General features: G+C 36.0%; 1 protein-coding gene across 1 annotated transcript; it reads right to left on the bottom strand.

Moving 5' to 3' along the window:
• Positions 1 to 242: 242 nt before the first annotated feature.
• Positions 243 to 16,374, bottom strand: ddx27 (DEAD-box helicase 27). The gene is made up of 21 exons (XM_039693160.2): positions 16,086 to 16,374; positions 14,416 to 14,562; positions 14,279 to 14,338; positions 13,896 to 14,124; positions 13,716 to 13,756; positions 13,542 to 13,625; positions 12,011 to 12,116; positions 11,089 to 11,262; positions 9,960 to 10,110; positions 9,527 to 9,626; positions 6,749 to 6,890; positions 6,096 to 6,249; positions 5,933 to 6,014; positions 5,674 to 5,851; positions 4,663 to 4,769; positions 4,469 to 4,565; positions 3,917 to 4,008; positions 3,666 to 3,786; positions 3,492 to 3,582; positions 3,334 to 3,405; positions 243 to 374 (listed from the first exon to the last, which is right to left on the bottom strand). Exons 1-21 carry the CDS (start codon positions 16,170 to 16,172, stop codon positions 359 to 361), a joined length of 2,331 nt encoding a protein of 776 aa, XP_039549094.2. The 5' UTR covers positions 16,173 to 16,374; the 3' UTR covers positions 243 to 358.
• Between the last annotated feature and the right edge of the window lie 352 nt (positions 16,375 to 16,726).

The raw sequence follows: 16,726 nt of genomic DNA, 5'->3' as shown, positions 1-16,726 counted from the left end.
GAAAATGCTAGGATTATGAAATTATGCAAACCCCGCATATTTTGCACGGAAATCGGCAATTTATGCGGCGAAAGTGAGGCGTATTTGAAAAAAATGCGGCCCCCGCATAAATATGCGGACTTTGGCTGATTTTGCATTGAATTCAGCGATCGCATAATCGCGTTTTTCTGGAGGGACTGTCATTAGCCGTAGGTTATACATGCATCAGCTCTACACATGCATGACAAACAGAAATGCAGGTGTTCGGTTGTAGAGTTTTATTGGAAGGGTTTGGGAGGTTGCGTTTGGAGGGGGGGGGGATGATAATAAAATGATAAAAAGGCAGATGTTCCATTGAAGTTCTCCATCAGTCACAGATTCACCTTCTCCTGAACCTGGAAAGACAAATAAAGGATTTAAGAGAAGACGGGCAGAAATTATGCTTTTTTTTTCCCCCTTTCACTCATTTTCTTGAATAAAACTAAGACATTCCTAAAATATACACATTTACTTAAGTCACAAATTCTTAGAACCTTTACTTCAGTTTGACAAGTTAACAGTGTTGGGAAAGTTCACTTTCTACATGAACTAGTTCAAAGTTCAGTTCACATATTTTAGAATGAACTAGTTCAGTTCATAGTTCATACTTCAAAAAATTACCTAGTTCATAGTTCTTTTTTCCATATGTTGTGAGAAAAAAATTATTGCCACAGCCCATATACAACCAGACAACAATTATTTTATTCTATAAAATTAACAATATATATATATATATATAGCACAAATGTATAGCACAGCTGTTTAATGAGGCAGCAACATATGATAGATAGGACAGAACAGAAAAAATACTATTAATAATCTTTTATTGCGAAGTATTATGCTATGATTGTGAAAGACCCCAATAGAGTGCTGCACACAGTGCTTATGCGCATCCCGAACGCTGAATGATGCGCTTGAGGCAACATGAGTCACAACCCGCAGCTCTGTTTAGACAAGTTACGCATTGAAAAGTTCAAAGCACAAAGGAAATACATTTCGATGCATAGTGTATTATACAGTTATCTACCCAGATAGCAAACTGACATTAAATCAACGTGGAAATATGACATCGAAACAACGTTGATCTGACATTGTTTTGCTCATCGAATTAACGTTGAACCAACGTCAGACGCGTCATTCTTTCAAAACTAACGGAAAATCAACTTGAAATCAACGTTGTTTCAACGTTATGAAAGCAAACCAATTTTCGATTTTCATTTCCCAGACAGCAAACTGACATTGAATCAACGTGGAAACGATGTCTCTCATGACATTGAAACAACGTTGATTTTGCTCATCGAATTAACGTTGAACCAACGTCAGTCGCGGCATTCTTCAAAGCTAACCCAGACAGCAAACTGACATTGAATCAACGTGGAAACGACGTCTCTCATGACATTGAAACAACGTTGATTTGCTCATCGAATTAACGTTGAACCAACGTCAGACGCGTCATTCTTTCAAAACTAACGGAAAATCAACTTGAAATCAACGTTGTTTCAACGTTATGAAAGCAAACCAATTTTCGATTTTCATTTTGAAGAATGCCGCGTCTGACGTTGGTTCAACGTTAATTCGATGAGCAAAATCAACGTTGTTTCAATGTCATGAGAGACGTTGTTTCCACGTTGATTCAATGTCAGTTTGCTGTCTGGGTATCTATTAGATAATTATACATTATCTATCTATGCAATAGTTTATTGAGCCTTTTCTTTTAACAGTTTTACATTTCAGTTACTGTGTGCGTGAAGAACAATGATAGTTCTCTCCAATGTTGTGATAGACACGCGGTAAAGGAACATGATTGAGGTACTACAGCAAGATAGTCAATTTATGCGAAATCATTGAGCTTTATCTACAGATTAAGTATAATAGTAACATTTAATCATCTTGGAGAGAGTTTCATCGTTGCCGAATGCGACGCGCTGTGCTATTTGAATGCTGACTGACTAACGACGCGCTGTTTGTTTGAATGCTGAATGGAAAATTACTGACAGCTGCAACCGAGGGAAAAGATTATGTGATCTTGAATTTAATGACTTAAATATTCATTTCTATCTCACATTATACTATAGTATGGCAAATTATAAACAGTTAAACAGTTAAAACACGCGACATTATGTCAAAACTCTGGTCTTGGTGAGTAACCTCGTAAAGACAGTCGGTAATGTCTTAAATTAGCATTAAACGCGTGTGACAGAAAGTTAATGAAACAGTAATGGATTCGCGCACTAGTTCTTAAAGTGAACGCAGCCATTTGTGTCAGTCATAACAACAGAATATAGTATTAATTGTAAGCAATCAGAATTAATAGCCTTTGTATTTAATTCAGTCTGGACTAAAAAGACTATCCAGTGTTATTTTACATTGGATTACTTTATTCAGTTTCTGTAGTATTTCTGACATACCCAAAAAACTACCCCAAAATGTCTCTTAATTTGTGTCTTTATTCTATTGTATTTATTTGTGCTACTTTTTTCAATTTAATTCAAAGATTGAAATCAAGCTTCCATACATAAACTCTTAAAACAAAAATAAACAAAAAATGACATTACCATTTAGGTAAGATCAATGTAAAAAAAAAAAAAAAAAGTCTAAATATATATTTATTTATCTATATCTATCTTAAACATAAAATAACATGATACTGTTTGATCAAGCTGTGCGACTGTCTTTTTTTGCATATTGCATCAAAATCCTGCTTTTTCTCAGTATGCATTTAGTGTACCTAAAATAAAAAGAGTTTTATATACAGGTTTATGGCTCTTAATTTCCTTGTATTAATTAACCACTAGTAAACTTATGTCCACTGTTCTTTTTTATAAATATAGGATTTGTATTACATCTTCATTATAGTCGAATCGAGAATCAAATCAGGAATCGAAATCGAAAATTGAATCGAGAATCGAAATCGAATTGAACTGAGAGCTTGTGAATCGAATCGAAACTGAAATGTGAATCGATACCCAGCCCTACTAGATATACTGATTTGCTTTATGTTGTTCACTATATTTCGCGAGTTTTTTATTTTATTTTATTTTTTATTTTAGAGGCCATTTTGTACGGTATTTCACATCCTTTTTTATTTTTTCATGTTCTCATGCTTGCATATTGTACTTTTATATATTTATTGCAATATTTCATGATGCATTTAGTCATGTCAAATCCCTCACCAATGCATTGTATTTATTTATAAAAAAAAAAAAAGTTAAATATCAACACTCTGTTGCTGTTAAATTAAATTAGGTGTTTCCGGATGCATGAAAAATGAGCACGTCTAATCTGAACGTGTTTTAGGGAAATAATAAATCTCACTTGGACTTTGACTTGAAGCGTCCTCCCTTCTTGTTCGGAAGGCCGAGTCTCTTTCTGTCCTCGAAGGACGGCCTGGACAGAGAAATCACTGTTAGACTCGGACACACCAATGAGAAACCTTGAAGTCTTTCTCCTCGCGTGTCCAACACCACACACACCCTGCTCTGTACTGCTTCAGCGTTTTCTTGCTGGTGTTCGTCAGCTCCTTGTCAAACACAGACTTCTTCCTAGATTTGTTTGGTTTTTTAGCTGGAAGAAGAAGGTTTGAGTTAGAGGTCAGAGTTTGAGAATGTCAGTCCATGCTGGAGGTTTGCAGGTGTTTGTTTGCGAACCTTTCTGAACGGGTTCGTCTTCTGGGACAACTCTGGCTCGCTTCGGCTTGCGATCGCGTTTAGCTGCGCGTTCAGCGTACATCTGAGACTTCAGCACCTCGAACTGAGCTCTCTCCTCAGCCTGGTACACACACACACACACACAGAGTTTCAAAACTCATCTGATGCATCACACACTACTAAAATTCATTTCTGATGGTATAGAAGCATGTTATTCACTACTGTTTAATTCAACCCAGGACTCCTCTCACCGTTAACTCTTTCCTCTTGCCCTGTTTCAGGAACTCTGCACGTTTTTTCTTTCCTCTCAGAGCAAAATCAAAATCCTGTAGCACCTTCGCCACTTTGGCAAACAAGAAAATACACAAACAATTAATGAATCAAAGAATTATTGAAAATCTAAGGTGTGAATGTGGTCACAATGCTTTTTTTTAACTAAATTAACACGTGTATTAATCAAATGCATTAAATTGATCAAAAGTGAAAAACATTTATAATGTGACAAAATATGTTCTTATGCACTTTTCATTCCAAAAATTCTGGAAAAATTTAATGTTTTAGTTTTCACAAAAATATGAAACGGACACATGAAATCATGCGACACTGACGACTGAAAACTCAGCTTTTAAGGAATACATTACACTTTATTGTATATTCACATAGAAAACAGTGGTTTTAAATTCTAATAATATTTAATTATTTTACTGTATTTTTGACCAAATAAATGCAGCCTTGGCAAGCAGAGAAATCTTTCAACCCTAAACTGCTGAAGCGAAGTGTTTCAGGAATTGATCGGGACTCACTGCGATCTTTCTTCCGCTCCTCGTGTGTCTGGAACCAGGTTCTGGGCGGCTGTTTCTCGTCTGCGCTCTGTGTTATCCTCTTCTGAGCTAAACTGATCTGGACACCAGCAGAATGATGGACACACACACTTTAATAACACAGGAGTCAGTGTGTTTAATCAGACAGCTAAATGTTTGAAGGAAGTGTGTCAGACCTGCGCTTCTGAATGAGCCATTGCCTTTTCCTCCTTCTCCAGGCTTAACACTGCGTACACGTCCTTCTCCAACTTCTCAATCAGATCACGAAACTTCAGAATGACCTCTGGTGAGGTCAAAACAATCACTTTACACCAGCTTTCCATTACATTATGATATATTAAAAATTGTAAATTAAAAAAAAAAAATCCTGTCTTTATTTCCTACAGAATACGCACTGCTTCATTCCTGAGTTATTATTAAGAAATGTTTTTTAATAGTTTTAGTTAATTGAAATACAGCTCAAAAAAGTAAATGAAAACTTGAACTATATATACAAATTACAATAAAATAAAAATGATAAAAGAAAAGTATTTTAACTCAAATTAACATGAACTAAAAATATAAAAATAAAAGCTAATTCAAAATATATACATACATATATAAGCAAACTAAAACAATTAAAATGGTTTGAAAATAAATAACGGTAAAATAACAATATAATTATTAGATGAAAAACTTATGTAAGAAATGTTGCCTCGACAAACAAATTTAGGTCAAAATATTTTATTTTTTCAAATAGAAATTATATATTATATATAAAAATGACAAAAGCACATTTCAAAATGATAAACTAATATACACTGTAAAAAAAATCTGTTCATGATTAGTAATCACAACATTTTTTCTTTTGTCAAGTTAACTTAAATAATTTTATTAAGTTCAGATAACATATCATTTTGAGTTTCTGATGGTTAAATCAATCTCCTTCATTGCATTAACTAATTTTTTCCATTTAAGGCAACCAGGTTACTTTAAGTTAAACCAACAATATTTTTTTTGTGTAATAATTAAAATTAGATTTCAAGTAGTTTGTGAAATAAAAATGATAAATCCTTTTCCAATATCATTTTGATTCCAAGCGATGTGCAATGTATCATTTATAAAGATTTATTCATCAGTTTGACAGAATTATAAAAAAGAAACAAAGATTTGGTCATAAATTGGAAGCATATTGTTCTTATGTTTACCTTGAGGAATGACACGAGCTTTGACGGGCGCTTTGGCTTGTTTCACGATCTCTTTCAGCATCTTCCTCTCGGTCTCGCCCACGAGAGACACGGAGCGGCCCACTTTACCCGCGCGGGCCGTCCTGCCGACCCTGTGCACGTAATGCTTCGCCGTGTTGGGCATGGTGAAGTTGATCACCTGCACACACACACACACGCATTCAGATATCGAGGCTTCTTCACAAATATTAATATTCAGTGCAAACGAACAAGAACTCACAGTTTTCACCCCGTCTATATCCAGTCCTCTGGCAGCGACGTCTGTGGCCACCAGAATATCGATCTGCTCATCCTTAAAACGCCTGAAACACAGACGGCTTTCGCTCAGATCCTTTTTAAAAGCCAAATATGTGTGTTATTAATCACATGAATATTCATGGCACCTCAGACTCTCCAATCTCTGCGTCTGCGACAGGTTTCCATGAAGCTCGCCGACCTTTAACCCCATCAGACCCAGCAGAATGTGCATGCGATGAGCCTGTTTCTTGGTCTGAGTGAAGAGCATCACGTGATCCTGAAACGTCCTGGTGAGGAGAGCTGTGGACGGAGTCATGTGATGCTTTAGTCCGTCTGTGTGTGCATCCGTGTCACGATATCAAAAATCAGCGGGAAAATTGTCTAAAATACCTTGTTTTTGAGTTGCAACGTTGCATGCATATGCAGTTAACTAAAATGTAAATAATTTTTGGTAATTTTAAATGAAGCTGATGTGCAATTAAATATAAATATTAAATGTAAAAAAAACTGATGGCGATAAGCAGAACAAATTCCTTCAAAGATGATTGACGGTTTCAAGGGAAGATGTTATAAATGCATAAAAAAATACATGTAAATATGTTCTAAATGTTCATTAGTGATTGTAAATTGTTAAATGCAATGTAAAAAAGTGAATATTTGCATGTGATTGTGCATATTTTTTGCTTGTTAGAGCAACACTTGTGCGGTTCACGTGAGATCTTGCCGTCCATGAAAAGCACTTGAAATCCGTCACTTAAAAGACAGCACACTACCAAGAGCCCTCACTAGGGCACTTTACCTGCAACAATAGCCTCTCGGTCTCCTTCTCTGTTGGGTCTGATCCTCACAAACTCTTGTCTGAGATACGGCGCCACGTCTGTGTTACTGTTCACGAAGATCCTCACCGGCTGCTTCAGAGACACCGACGCCAGATCCTTCACCTGGACACACACACCCCAAACACACCCATGTGGAGATGTTGAGCTAACAGACTAATAGCCAACAGTAGTGTTATACATCATAGCCAATTATAACACCAGATCTTTCCGACACCAATATGATGAGCATGGTTTGGAACTGGATGATTTTTATGGCAAAATGAGAAGATCTTAATTGATTTTGTCAGTAAAGAAATTAAATTAGAAACAGTGGTATTGATATTTATTTAAATTTATTAATTGTATTTAGTTAATGGAATTTGTCTTAATTTATTTGATGTATTTAATCATTTCTATCCATCCATCCATCCTTATATTCATCTATCCATCCTTACATTCATCTATCCTTACATCATCCATCCTCTATCTATCCTTACATCCATCCATCCATCTATACTTACATCATCCATCCTCTAACCAATCCATCCATCCATCCATCCATTTATACTTACATCCATCCATCCATCTATACATCCATCCATCCATCCATCTATACTTACATCCATCCATCCATCCTTCCTTACATCATCCATCCTCTATCTATCCATCCATCCATCCATCCATTTATACTTACATCCATCCATCCATCTATACATCCATCCATCCATCCATCCATCTATACTTACATCCATCCATCCATCCTTCCTCTATTCATCCTTACATTCATCCATCCATCTATACATCCATCCATCCATCCATTCATCCATCCATCTATACTTACATCCATCCATCCATCCATCCATCCATCCATCCATCCATACTTACATCCATCCATCCATCCATCTATACATCCATCCATCTATCCATCTATACTAACATCCATCCATCCATCCATCCATCTATACTTACATCCATCCATCCATCCATCTATACATCCATCCATCCATCTATACTTACATCCATCCATCCATCTATACTTACATCCATCCATCCATCTATACTTACATCCATCCATCCATCCATCCATCCATCTATACATCCATCCATCCATCCATCCATCTATACTTACATCCATCCATCCATCCATCCTTCCTCTATTCATCCTTACATTCATCCATCCATCTATCCATCCATCCATCCATCCATCTATACATCCATCCATCCATCTATACTTACATCCATCCTTCCTCTATTCATCCTTACATTCATCCATCCATCCATCCATCCATCTATACATCCATCCATCCATCCATTCATCCATCCATCTATACATCCATCCATCCATCCATTCATCCATCCATCCATACTTACATCCATCCATCTATACTAACATCCATCCATCCATCCATCCATCTATACTTACATCCATCCATCCATCCATCCATCCATCCATCCATCTATACATCCATCCATCCATCTATACTTACATCCATCCATCCATCTATACTTACATCCATCCATCCATCTATACTTACATCCATCCATCCATCCATCCATCCATCTATACATCCATCCATCCATCCATCCATCTATACTTACATCCATCCATCCATCCATCCATCCATACTTACATCCATCCATCTATACTAACATCCATCCATCCATCCATCCATCTATACTTACATCCATCCATCCATCCATCCATCCATCCATCCATCTATACATCCATCCATCCATCTATACTTACATCCATCCATCCATCTATACTTACATCCATCCATCCATCTATACTTACATCCATCCATCCATCCATCCATCCATCTATACATCCATCCATCCATCCATCCATCTATACTTACATCCATCCATCCATCCATCCTTCCTCTATTCATCCTTACATTCATCCATCCATCTATCCATCCATCCATCCATCCATCCATCCATCTATACATCCATCCATCCATCTATACTTACATCCATCCTTCCTCTATTCATCCTTACATTCATCCATCCATCCATCCATCCATCTATACATCCATCCATTCATCCATCCATCTATACTTACATCCATTCATCCATCCATCTATACATCCATCCATCCATCCATCTATACTTACATACATCCATCCATCCATCTATACTTACATACATCCATCTATACTTACATCCATCCATCCATCTATACTTACATCCATCCATCCATCCTTCCATCCATCCATCTATACATCCATCCATCCATCCATCTATACTTACATCCATCCATCTATCCTTACATCCATCCATCAATCCATCCTCTATCCATCCATCCATCCATCCATCCATCCATCTATACTTACATCCATCCATCAATCCATCCTCTATCCATCCATCCATTCATCCATCCATTTATACTTACATCCATCCATCTATCCATCTATCCATATATCCATCCATCCATCCATCTATCCTTACATCCATCCATCAATCCATCCATTCATCCATCCTATATCCATCCTTACATTGATCCATCCATCTATCCACTATCCATCCATACATTCATCTATCCTCTATCAATACATCTATCTATCCTTACATCTGTCCATCCATCCATCTGTCCATTTCTCTATCTGTATGTCTATCCATCCATCCATCTGTCCGTTTGTCACAATATAATGTGTTGGATTTCAAACTCTTCAACACTGGTCCACAAAGCCTCTGTTGAGAACACACGACTGACAGTGTAATGAGGTTGCAGTAAAGCTGAAGGAGAGCAGCATCACCTCCTCACTCATGGTGGCTGAGAACAGCATGGTCTGTCTCTGATAGGAACACATCCTGATGATCTCCTTCATCTGCTCCTCGAAGTACTCGTCCAGCATCCTGAGGAAAACACACGCGTTAGGGATGTGACGGGAGGAGATTCTCCCACCGGTTAATGCATTAAGGAAAACACACGTTAGGAAAGAGCTCTATGAGCTGAACTGTGTGTGTGAGAAAGCAAACATATCAAATGTGCAGAACTGTGGGTCTCCAGGATTGAGAACCACTGAACTAAATGATTTAGACGGTGGGGGCGGTGGCACTCTGGGCAAGTGATGTAGTCGGTGTTGTTTCTGATCACAATCAACACCGACTATTGTAGCAAGCCTAACACGCATCTAAACAACCTAAACCCATCTAAACCCTTCACAGTCACAGAAGTTTCCCTCTCACCTGTCGGCCTCGTCTAAGATGAGGATCTCGATCTGACTGAGCTCGAACGACGGCGTGTTGTGCAAGTGGTCGATCAGTCGTCCCGGTGTGGCGATCAGGACATCTGGACCCGCTCTCAGCGCCGCCTCCTGAGACTTCAGGTCCAGCCCACCTGACAGAGTCACAAAACACCTCAATCATGCAGCCTTTCATTTATAACACTAATATATTTATATATATATATATATATATATATATATATATATATATATATTTTTTTTTTTTTAGGGCTGGGCAACATAATATTATATATAAATACTTGATATATTAATAACTCATTTTTCTCAAATATATACATGCATGCATCATTGCCCAGCCCTTATTTATTTAGCCCTTTATATATATATATATATATATATATATATAGAGAGAGAGAGAGAGAGAGAGAGAGAGAGAGAAATACATAAGCTAATGAAACTTTAAAAAGCACATAAAATTACTAAAACTAGAATAAACTATATTAAAAAAAAAATAAAAAAGAAAGAAAGCTGAAATAATACAATATAATTATTAAATGAAAACCTTAAAATTGATGTTTCCTGGCAACCTCTTAAAATTAAATTAGTACAAAAAAAAAACAATAAAATGAAAGAAAAACTGAAATTAACTTTAAAGCTATTCTAAACTGTTTAAAAACAAATAGTTGGAAAAATAATTTAGATAATTTAATAATTTAGAAAACTTCTTAAATTCCTTCTAAAACTTCCTAAAATAAAATAAGTTTGGGTTGTAAAATTACTACAATAAAAGACAAGAAGAACAAGAAGTATTAAAAACTCAAAATGACAAAAGTACATAAAACTACTGAAGCTTTAAAACTAAAACTATTGAAAATAGTTTACAAAAATAAAGCTGAAATAAAATAAATTAATTAGATTAATAACTTAATAAGAAATGCCTTGGCAACTTACTGAAATAAATTATTTTTAGAGTGAAGTACTAAAATTATTTATACTTAAAAAGATAAATGTATTTACAATTAAGAAACACATTAAACTGATGATACTTAAAAATGAACAGTTCAAATATAAAAGCGAATTGGAAGTGAGTAAATCCTGTAGCAGTGTGTGTGTGTGTGTGCGTCTCTCACCCACGGCCAGACACGTGCTGATGCTGGTGAACTGGGCCAGCTGACGGGCCACGGTGTGCACCTGAATGCCCAGCTCTCGGGTCGGCACCAGAACCAGCACTCGCGTCACCTGAGTCTCTCTCGGCTTGTAGATCAGACGCTCCAGAACCGGCAACATGAAGGCTGCAGTCTTTCCTGAAACACACACACACAGTCAACTAAACGTCACAGAGATTACAGTTATAGAGAAACTTAGTTTTTTCTTTCTTTGTATGTGGCATCATTTATATTTGATTTTTGTGACTGTATAAAGTTGCTTATATGCCATTGTTTGTTTGTTTAGATACAACATATACATACAGTCATCTGTGTATATGTGTGTATGTGTTTTTGTTTCATTCCTTGTGATAATTGTCTTTTTTATTTTGGATGTTTTGATTTGATGTAAAAGCCTAAACAGAGACGAGGGCCGCACATTATCTTTATGCTACAGCTGAAACTCGAAAAATTCAAATAATCGAGCAAAAGCTATAATTATGAAAAATCAAATCAAAATCAAATCAAAATCTCAAAAAATTGTAATACATGAATAATAATATAATATATATATATAATAATAATATAAATGAATAATTCATTACATGAAATAAATAAAAAAGGGGTTTTAAATACAGAAACGTTGGCTCTCTGAAAAACGTAATCATAGTTATATATACTAAATATATTAGTTTCACCTTTTAATCTGAATTACTGAAATACATGAACTTTTGCACGATTTTCTAATTTTTTGAGTTTCACCTGTATGTGCCCTATGTGCACGGCATCGGTTGTCTGTGTGTAACAATGCCAAGTGTATTGTCCCCGTTAAATAAACCAACACAAATAAATCAAAAATATTCATATTCGTTCTGGTCAAATCAAGCACAGCCAGTGGAAGTCTTACCAGTGCCAGTGGCGGCACATGCACAGATGTCTTTTCCCAGAAGCCCCACAGGGACGCAGGCTTTCTGAATAGGAGTGGGCTGCTTAAAGCCCATAGTAGTGACGGCCTGAGGAAACACGAGGAAGAGGACGTGAGATGAAACCCATCAGATGCTGACATGTTCAAGGCGAGACACAACATTAGGTTTTTTCACTGGTCACTGGTTTTGGATTTGTCTTTGAGACTTGTGGTGAAAAAAAGCCCAAACTAGAGATGTAGGTCTTCATTTTACTACACTTTGTCTATTTGTGTTTGTAGATTTATCCTAAATTCAACAAAAGTTGAATGCATTTCATACAGGTGAACATGAAAAATCATGCAAAAGTAAAAGTTCATTTATTTCAGTAATGAAACTAATATATTATATAGACTCATTACATGCAAAGTGAGATATTTCAAGCCTTTATTATAATTTTGATGATTATGGATTACAGTCCAAATCCAAAATTAGAATATTGTAAAAAGGTTTTCATACAAGCCATAATCATCAAAATTATAACAAATAAAGTCTTGAAATATCTCACTTTGCATGTAATGAGCCTATATCATATTTTAGTTTCACCTTTTAAGTTGAATTACTGAAATAAATGAATAATTTTGCACGATATTCTAATCTTTCGAGTTTCACCTGTTTGCAGTTGGAAAGCTCTCTATCTTCTGTACAATGTTATCCGATCCAATTCCTTTTTTATCAGCAACATATCGTGAAAGTAAAATGGGGCATTTAACTCTAAAAGTGAAATCTCATTGGCTGATCTCAATTCTTTAAAGGCCACTTTCTCAAAATGTGTTTTTTTCTCATCCTTGGAGACAGAAATTTCCACTTACGCTGCACTTACATAAACCAAACTTTACAGTTGTAGTCCCATTTATATTCTTAAGGTTTTTACAGAGAGGTCTGTTCATATATCATTCAGAATCCAACATTTTATACCTAAAAACGAGGCAAAAATTAATTTATAGCTGTTGACAGTTTGATAAAAAGAGATATCCAAAATCCCGTCCGTAAAAACCAGGCTTTGACTCCAATATATATCAACAAAATAAAACAAGAATTTTGAATCTGGCTTTATCCAATGTTCAGATTTCTCTTCTGGAAATGTATGCAAATTAGCGCATATTTAATGAGATCATACCTAATTTGCATATTTGAATAGTAAATATTCTAAAAACTTTTAATACAAAAGATATGCATCTTAATGTCAGGGGCAGTTTCATGCTGATATCTATTCCCCCTTCATTTTGACGGCTTTAGTTATGTTTCTCTTTACTATTCATAAAAGTGGTCATTTATTCTGATCACACCATGTATTTATCTCAATAAACTCTCCATGTTTAGTCCCTAAAGTGTTTGTACGAGCTACTTTACATCCTAAACCAGCATTACCAGGTCAAAAGCGTCCGTAATGACTCAAATGGTCACTTACGTTCCATGATTGCTATATATTGATCTAAATATGAAATAATATGAATAATTAATCGTCAGTCTGACCTTGAGTAAGGGTCTGGATAGATTCATATCAGGGAAGGTGAGATTGTCGTCATACTGGGAAGCGTCTTCAAAAAAGGCTTCAGGCTGGAAGAGAGCGCAGGAGTTTGCACACATTATGATCATAATCATAGGAGATTTATGCCATAAACAACAAGAAAACTGATTGATACTCACGATTTTCTTCTTGCCCTTCTTCTGTTTTTCTCTCACAGTGTCTGGAAGAAAAGAAGAGGATGAAATAAATCAAACATGTTCATAGAGAAATAATATGAACCATACATACAAATAAAAATGGATTATGAACCATATTCCATAAACAAATGGTGTTTGTATTGTTGTCGTTCTTCCACATACCGGCTTTTTTCAGCACCTCTTCATCACCTGAGGAGAACTCGTCTTCCTCCACCTCATCATCATCATCATCATCATCATCATCTCCAGCAGATACTTTACTGTTATTGTCATTTTCATCCACTTCTTCATCATTATCTTCTTCATCATCATCCTCATCTTCATCCTCATCATCATCTTGCTCTGGTTTAGAGGCGGGAGCTTCTGTTTTCTTGTTTTTTTGAGTTTTCTCCTGCAGAAGCATAAAAGTGAGTTTAAATGATTTAAAAACAAACCAACCTTTAACAAATACTATAACATCTAAAACAATACGCACTTAGCATTACTGAATAGAGACACTTAATATTCAGAAATATTATCGAGTTGCACGGACACTATCCGCATACCTCAATTTTGCGCTTTTTCCGCACTTTCTCGATCTTCTCGTCCAGAGTCGTGGCCGCTTTCTGAAAACAAGCGACAGAAGAGATGAAGATCCAACACGAGCCGCGCGCATCCGTCCGTCGGTGTGAACGTCACTCACCCTCTTCTTCAGCTGAGCCATCACGTCATCCATCGCCCAGTCTCCGCTGTACAGGCCATCCCGCTCGCCAAACTCGAAACCAGCGTTGAAGTCTCCTGTGCGGCCCTTCAGCGCGCGTTTCTCCTTGCTCAACACGATGGGCTGATCCTGAACACACACATGTGATTCCATGTTGCATACCATAGTAATAATAACAGTAAAGTATGCAACTAACCCTCAACCAAACCCTAATCCTATCCTAACTGTATTTTTTTAATAAGCAATTAAGATATTTTCAGAACTGCAAGTAAATGATATGTTATTTTGCTTGGTTGTCTATTCAGAATTGTGATCTATATTTAAAAAGATCGTCAATTTCTCTACAATCATGCAGCCAAGGGTCTTTCAGGAATATCATGGTACATGTTTAACAAATATACCGTGGTGGTATGGCATATAGTTTTATTTTAATACATAACTGAGATACTATTATTATTTTTAATTAGGGGTGTAACAATATATCGCAATACAAAAATGCAAAAATAAATATCTTGGATACTGGATAGTGACAATATGTGTCGTGGATAGTCCCCCCAAAATAGTTCTCAGAGTTTTAGTGCAAGTACTACATTAAACTACTATATATAATGTTGGATTATAATGAATAATAATGCAATGTGGGATAATCCGTGGGTCCTGTAATGTCAAATGTCTGTTACCAGTAAAAAATGGCTGACACTATTTTAAATATATCTAATCAGTGACAGCACAAGCATATTCATCTAAAATAATTCTGTATTTTCAGCTTCAGAATCATGAATATTTTAATTCTGGTGTCACCATTGTCCTTGGATACAAGCAACAAGTAAAAGCCTATTCATTTACACCCACAATGTAATATCAAATTTAGCATTTTAATCAACAGTACATTTTTTGTTAACCTTTCACCATATGTCTTGGAGTATCGCAATAATATCGTATCATGAGTTTAGGGTGTATCGAATCGTGACATGATGAGGGTATCGTTACTATTTTTAATTCGTTTTAATAAATCGTTTTTATTTCCAGATACAAGTTCCAAGTTAGTTAGTGTATAATATCAGTACATTATGCATTATTAGAAGTACCTAACCCTGAACCAAACCCTAACCATTACTCTATATACTAAGTGCATGCAGTTAATTAGTATTATGCAGTACTTATTTCAGTAAGTACAATGTAATCTTAAAATAAAGTGTAACTTTACTATTTCAGCTTTACTTTGAGTTAATATAGCACATCAAGTTAAAATACATGCAAATGTGAAATGCTTCCTTAACAAGCTTGTGTTTTTTTATGTTTTTTGTTACTATTTGTCAAAAAACACGGTATTGCAATTGTACACCCTCACCCTCAAAACATGATGCACATCACAAAACATGGTATTGACACAGTATTACCATGGTGGTACACCCCCAGATAACGTAGTATTATCATGATGTGCTTCAAAAACATGGCAAATCTCCATTTAAAGTAGAATTATAATGACACAGATCACAAAACACGGTACCACAGTACGTTCCCCAAAACACTGCACAACACCACCATACTATTACCATGATGCACTTCCACAAACATGGCATTATTATGGTAAGTTACAAGCCCACAAAAACATGGATTTTCATAGTTTCTGAAGTGTAAACTGAACTTACATCATCATCGTCCGACGCTGAATCCGGCTCATCTGGCACTTCAACATCATCATCAATAGTTCTGATCAAATCCATATCAGAAAACATGTGTGCTGACTGATAACGACAACAGAGTACTAATAACTATTATTAGTAACTAACTTATATCGTGTCTTATATTCTGTTCTACATAAGAGACCCGGTCATATATTCTCACAAATCATAAATATATAACTGTGTCTGACACACTAACAGGCTAGCTCTGCATGTTCATAAACACACACGTGTGTCGCCGAACTGAAGCAGCGGAAGTGCGTCATTGTCGCACGGTTCTGCCGGAAGCTAAACGGACACCTACAGGCGCGGAGGACCAGAGTTCTCCCATAATATTAATGTTTGGATGTTTTAATTGATAAGATTTTAGGTAAAATGGAAAGTAAAATTACTAATATAAATACATGACACTACTGACAAAAATCTTTGCATGTTTTCTGGGCGATAAAACAAACTTTTCACCACTAGGGGTCACTTACCTCTTACAATAACAAAGGCGTAGGTTGATGACACAAAATTCCAGTTAAATCATGGAACTTGTCGTCTAATAATGCTTATGAATGAGTGAATAACTTGACACTGATGTTTTTATCATGACTGGTATGAAG

This window comes from Pimephales promelas, chromosome 8, assembly GCF_988280905.1.
Source record: "Pimephales promelas chromosome 8, fPimPro1.hap1.1, whole genome shotgun sequence".
NCBI lineage: Eukaryota > Metazoa > Chordata > Actinopteri > Cypriniformes > Leuciscidae > Pimephales > Pimephales promelas.
This window is presented reverse-complemented; position numbering and strand designations above follow the sequence as displayed.

Coding starts and splice junctions, on each gene's coding strand:
- ddx27 (XM_039693160.2), bottom strand. CDS start 16,172: ATGTTTTCTGATATGGATTTGATCAGAACTATTGATGATGATGTTGAA. Junction 4,009..4,468: donor GGAGCGGAAGAAAGATCGCA/GTGAGTCCCGAT, acceptor TGTTTGCCAAAG/TGGCGAAGGTGCTACAGGAT. Junction 3,787..3,916: donor GCAAGAGGAAAGAGTTAACG/GTGAGAGGAGTC, acceptor TGTGTGTACCAG/GCTGAGGAGAGAGCTCAGTT.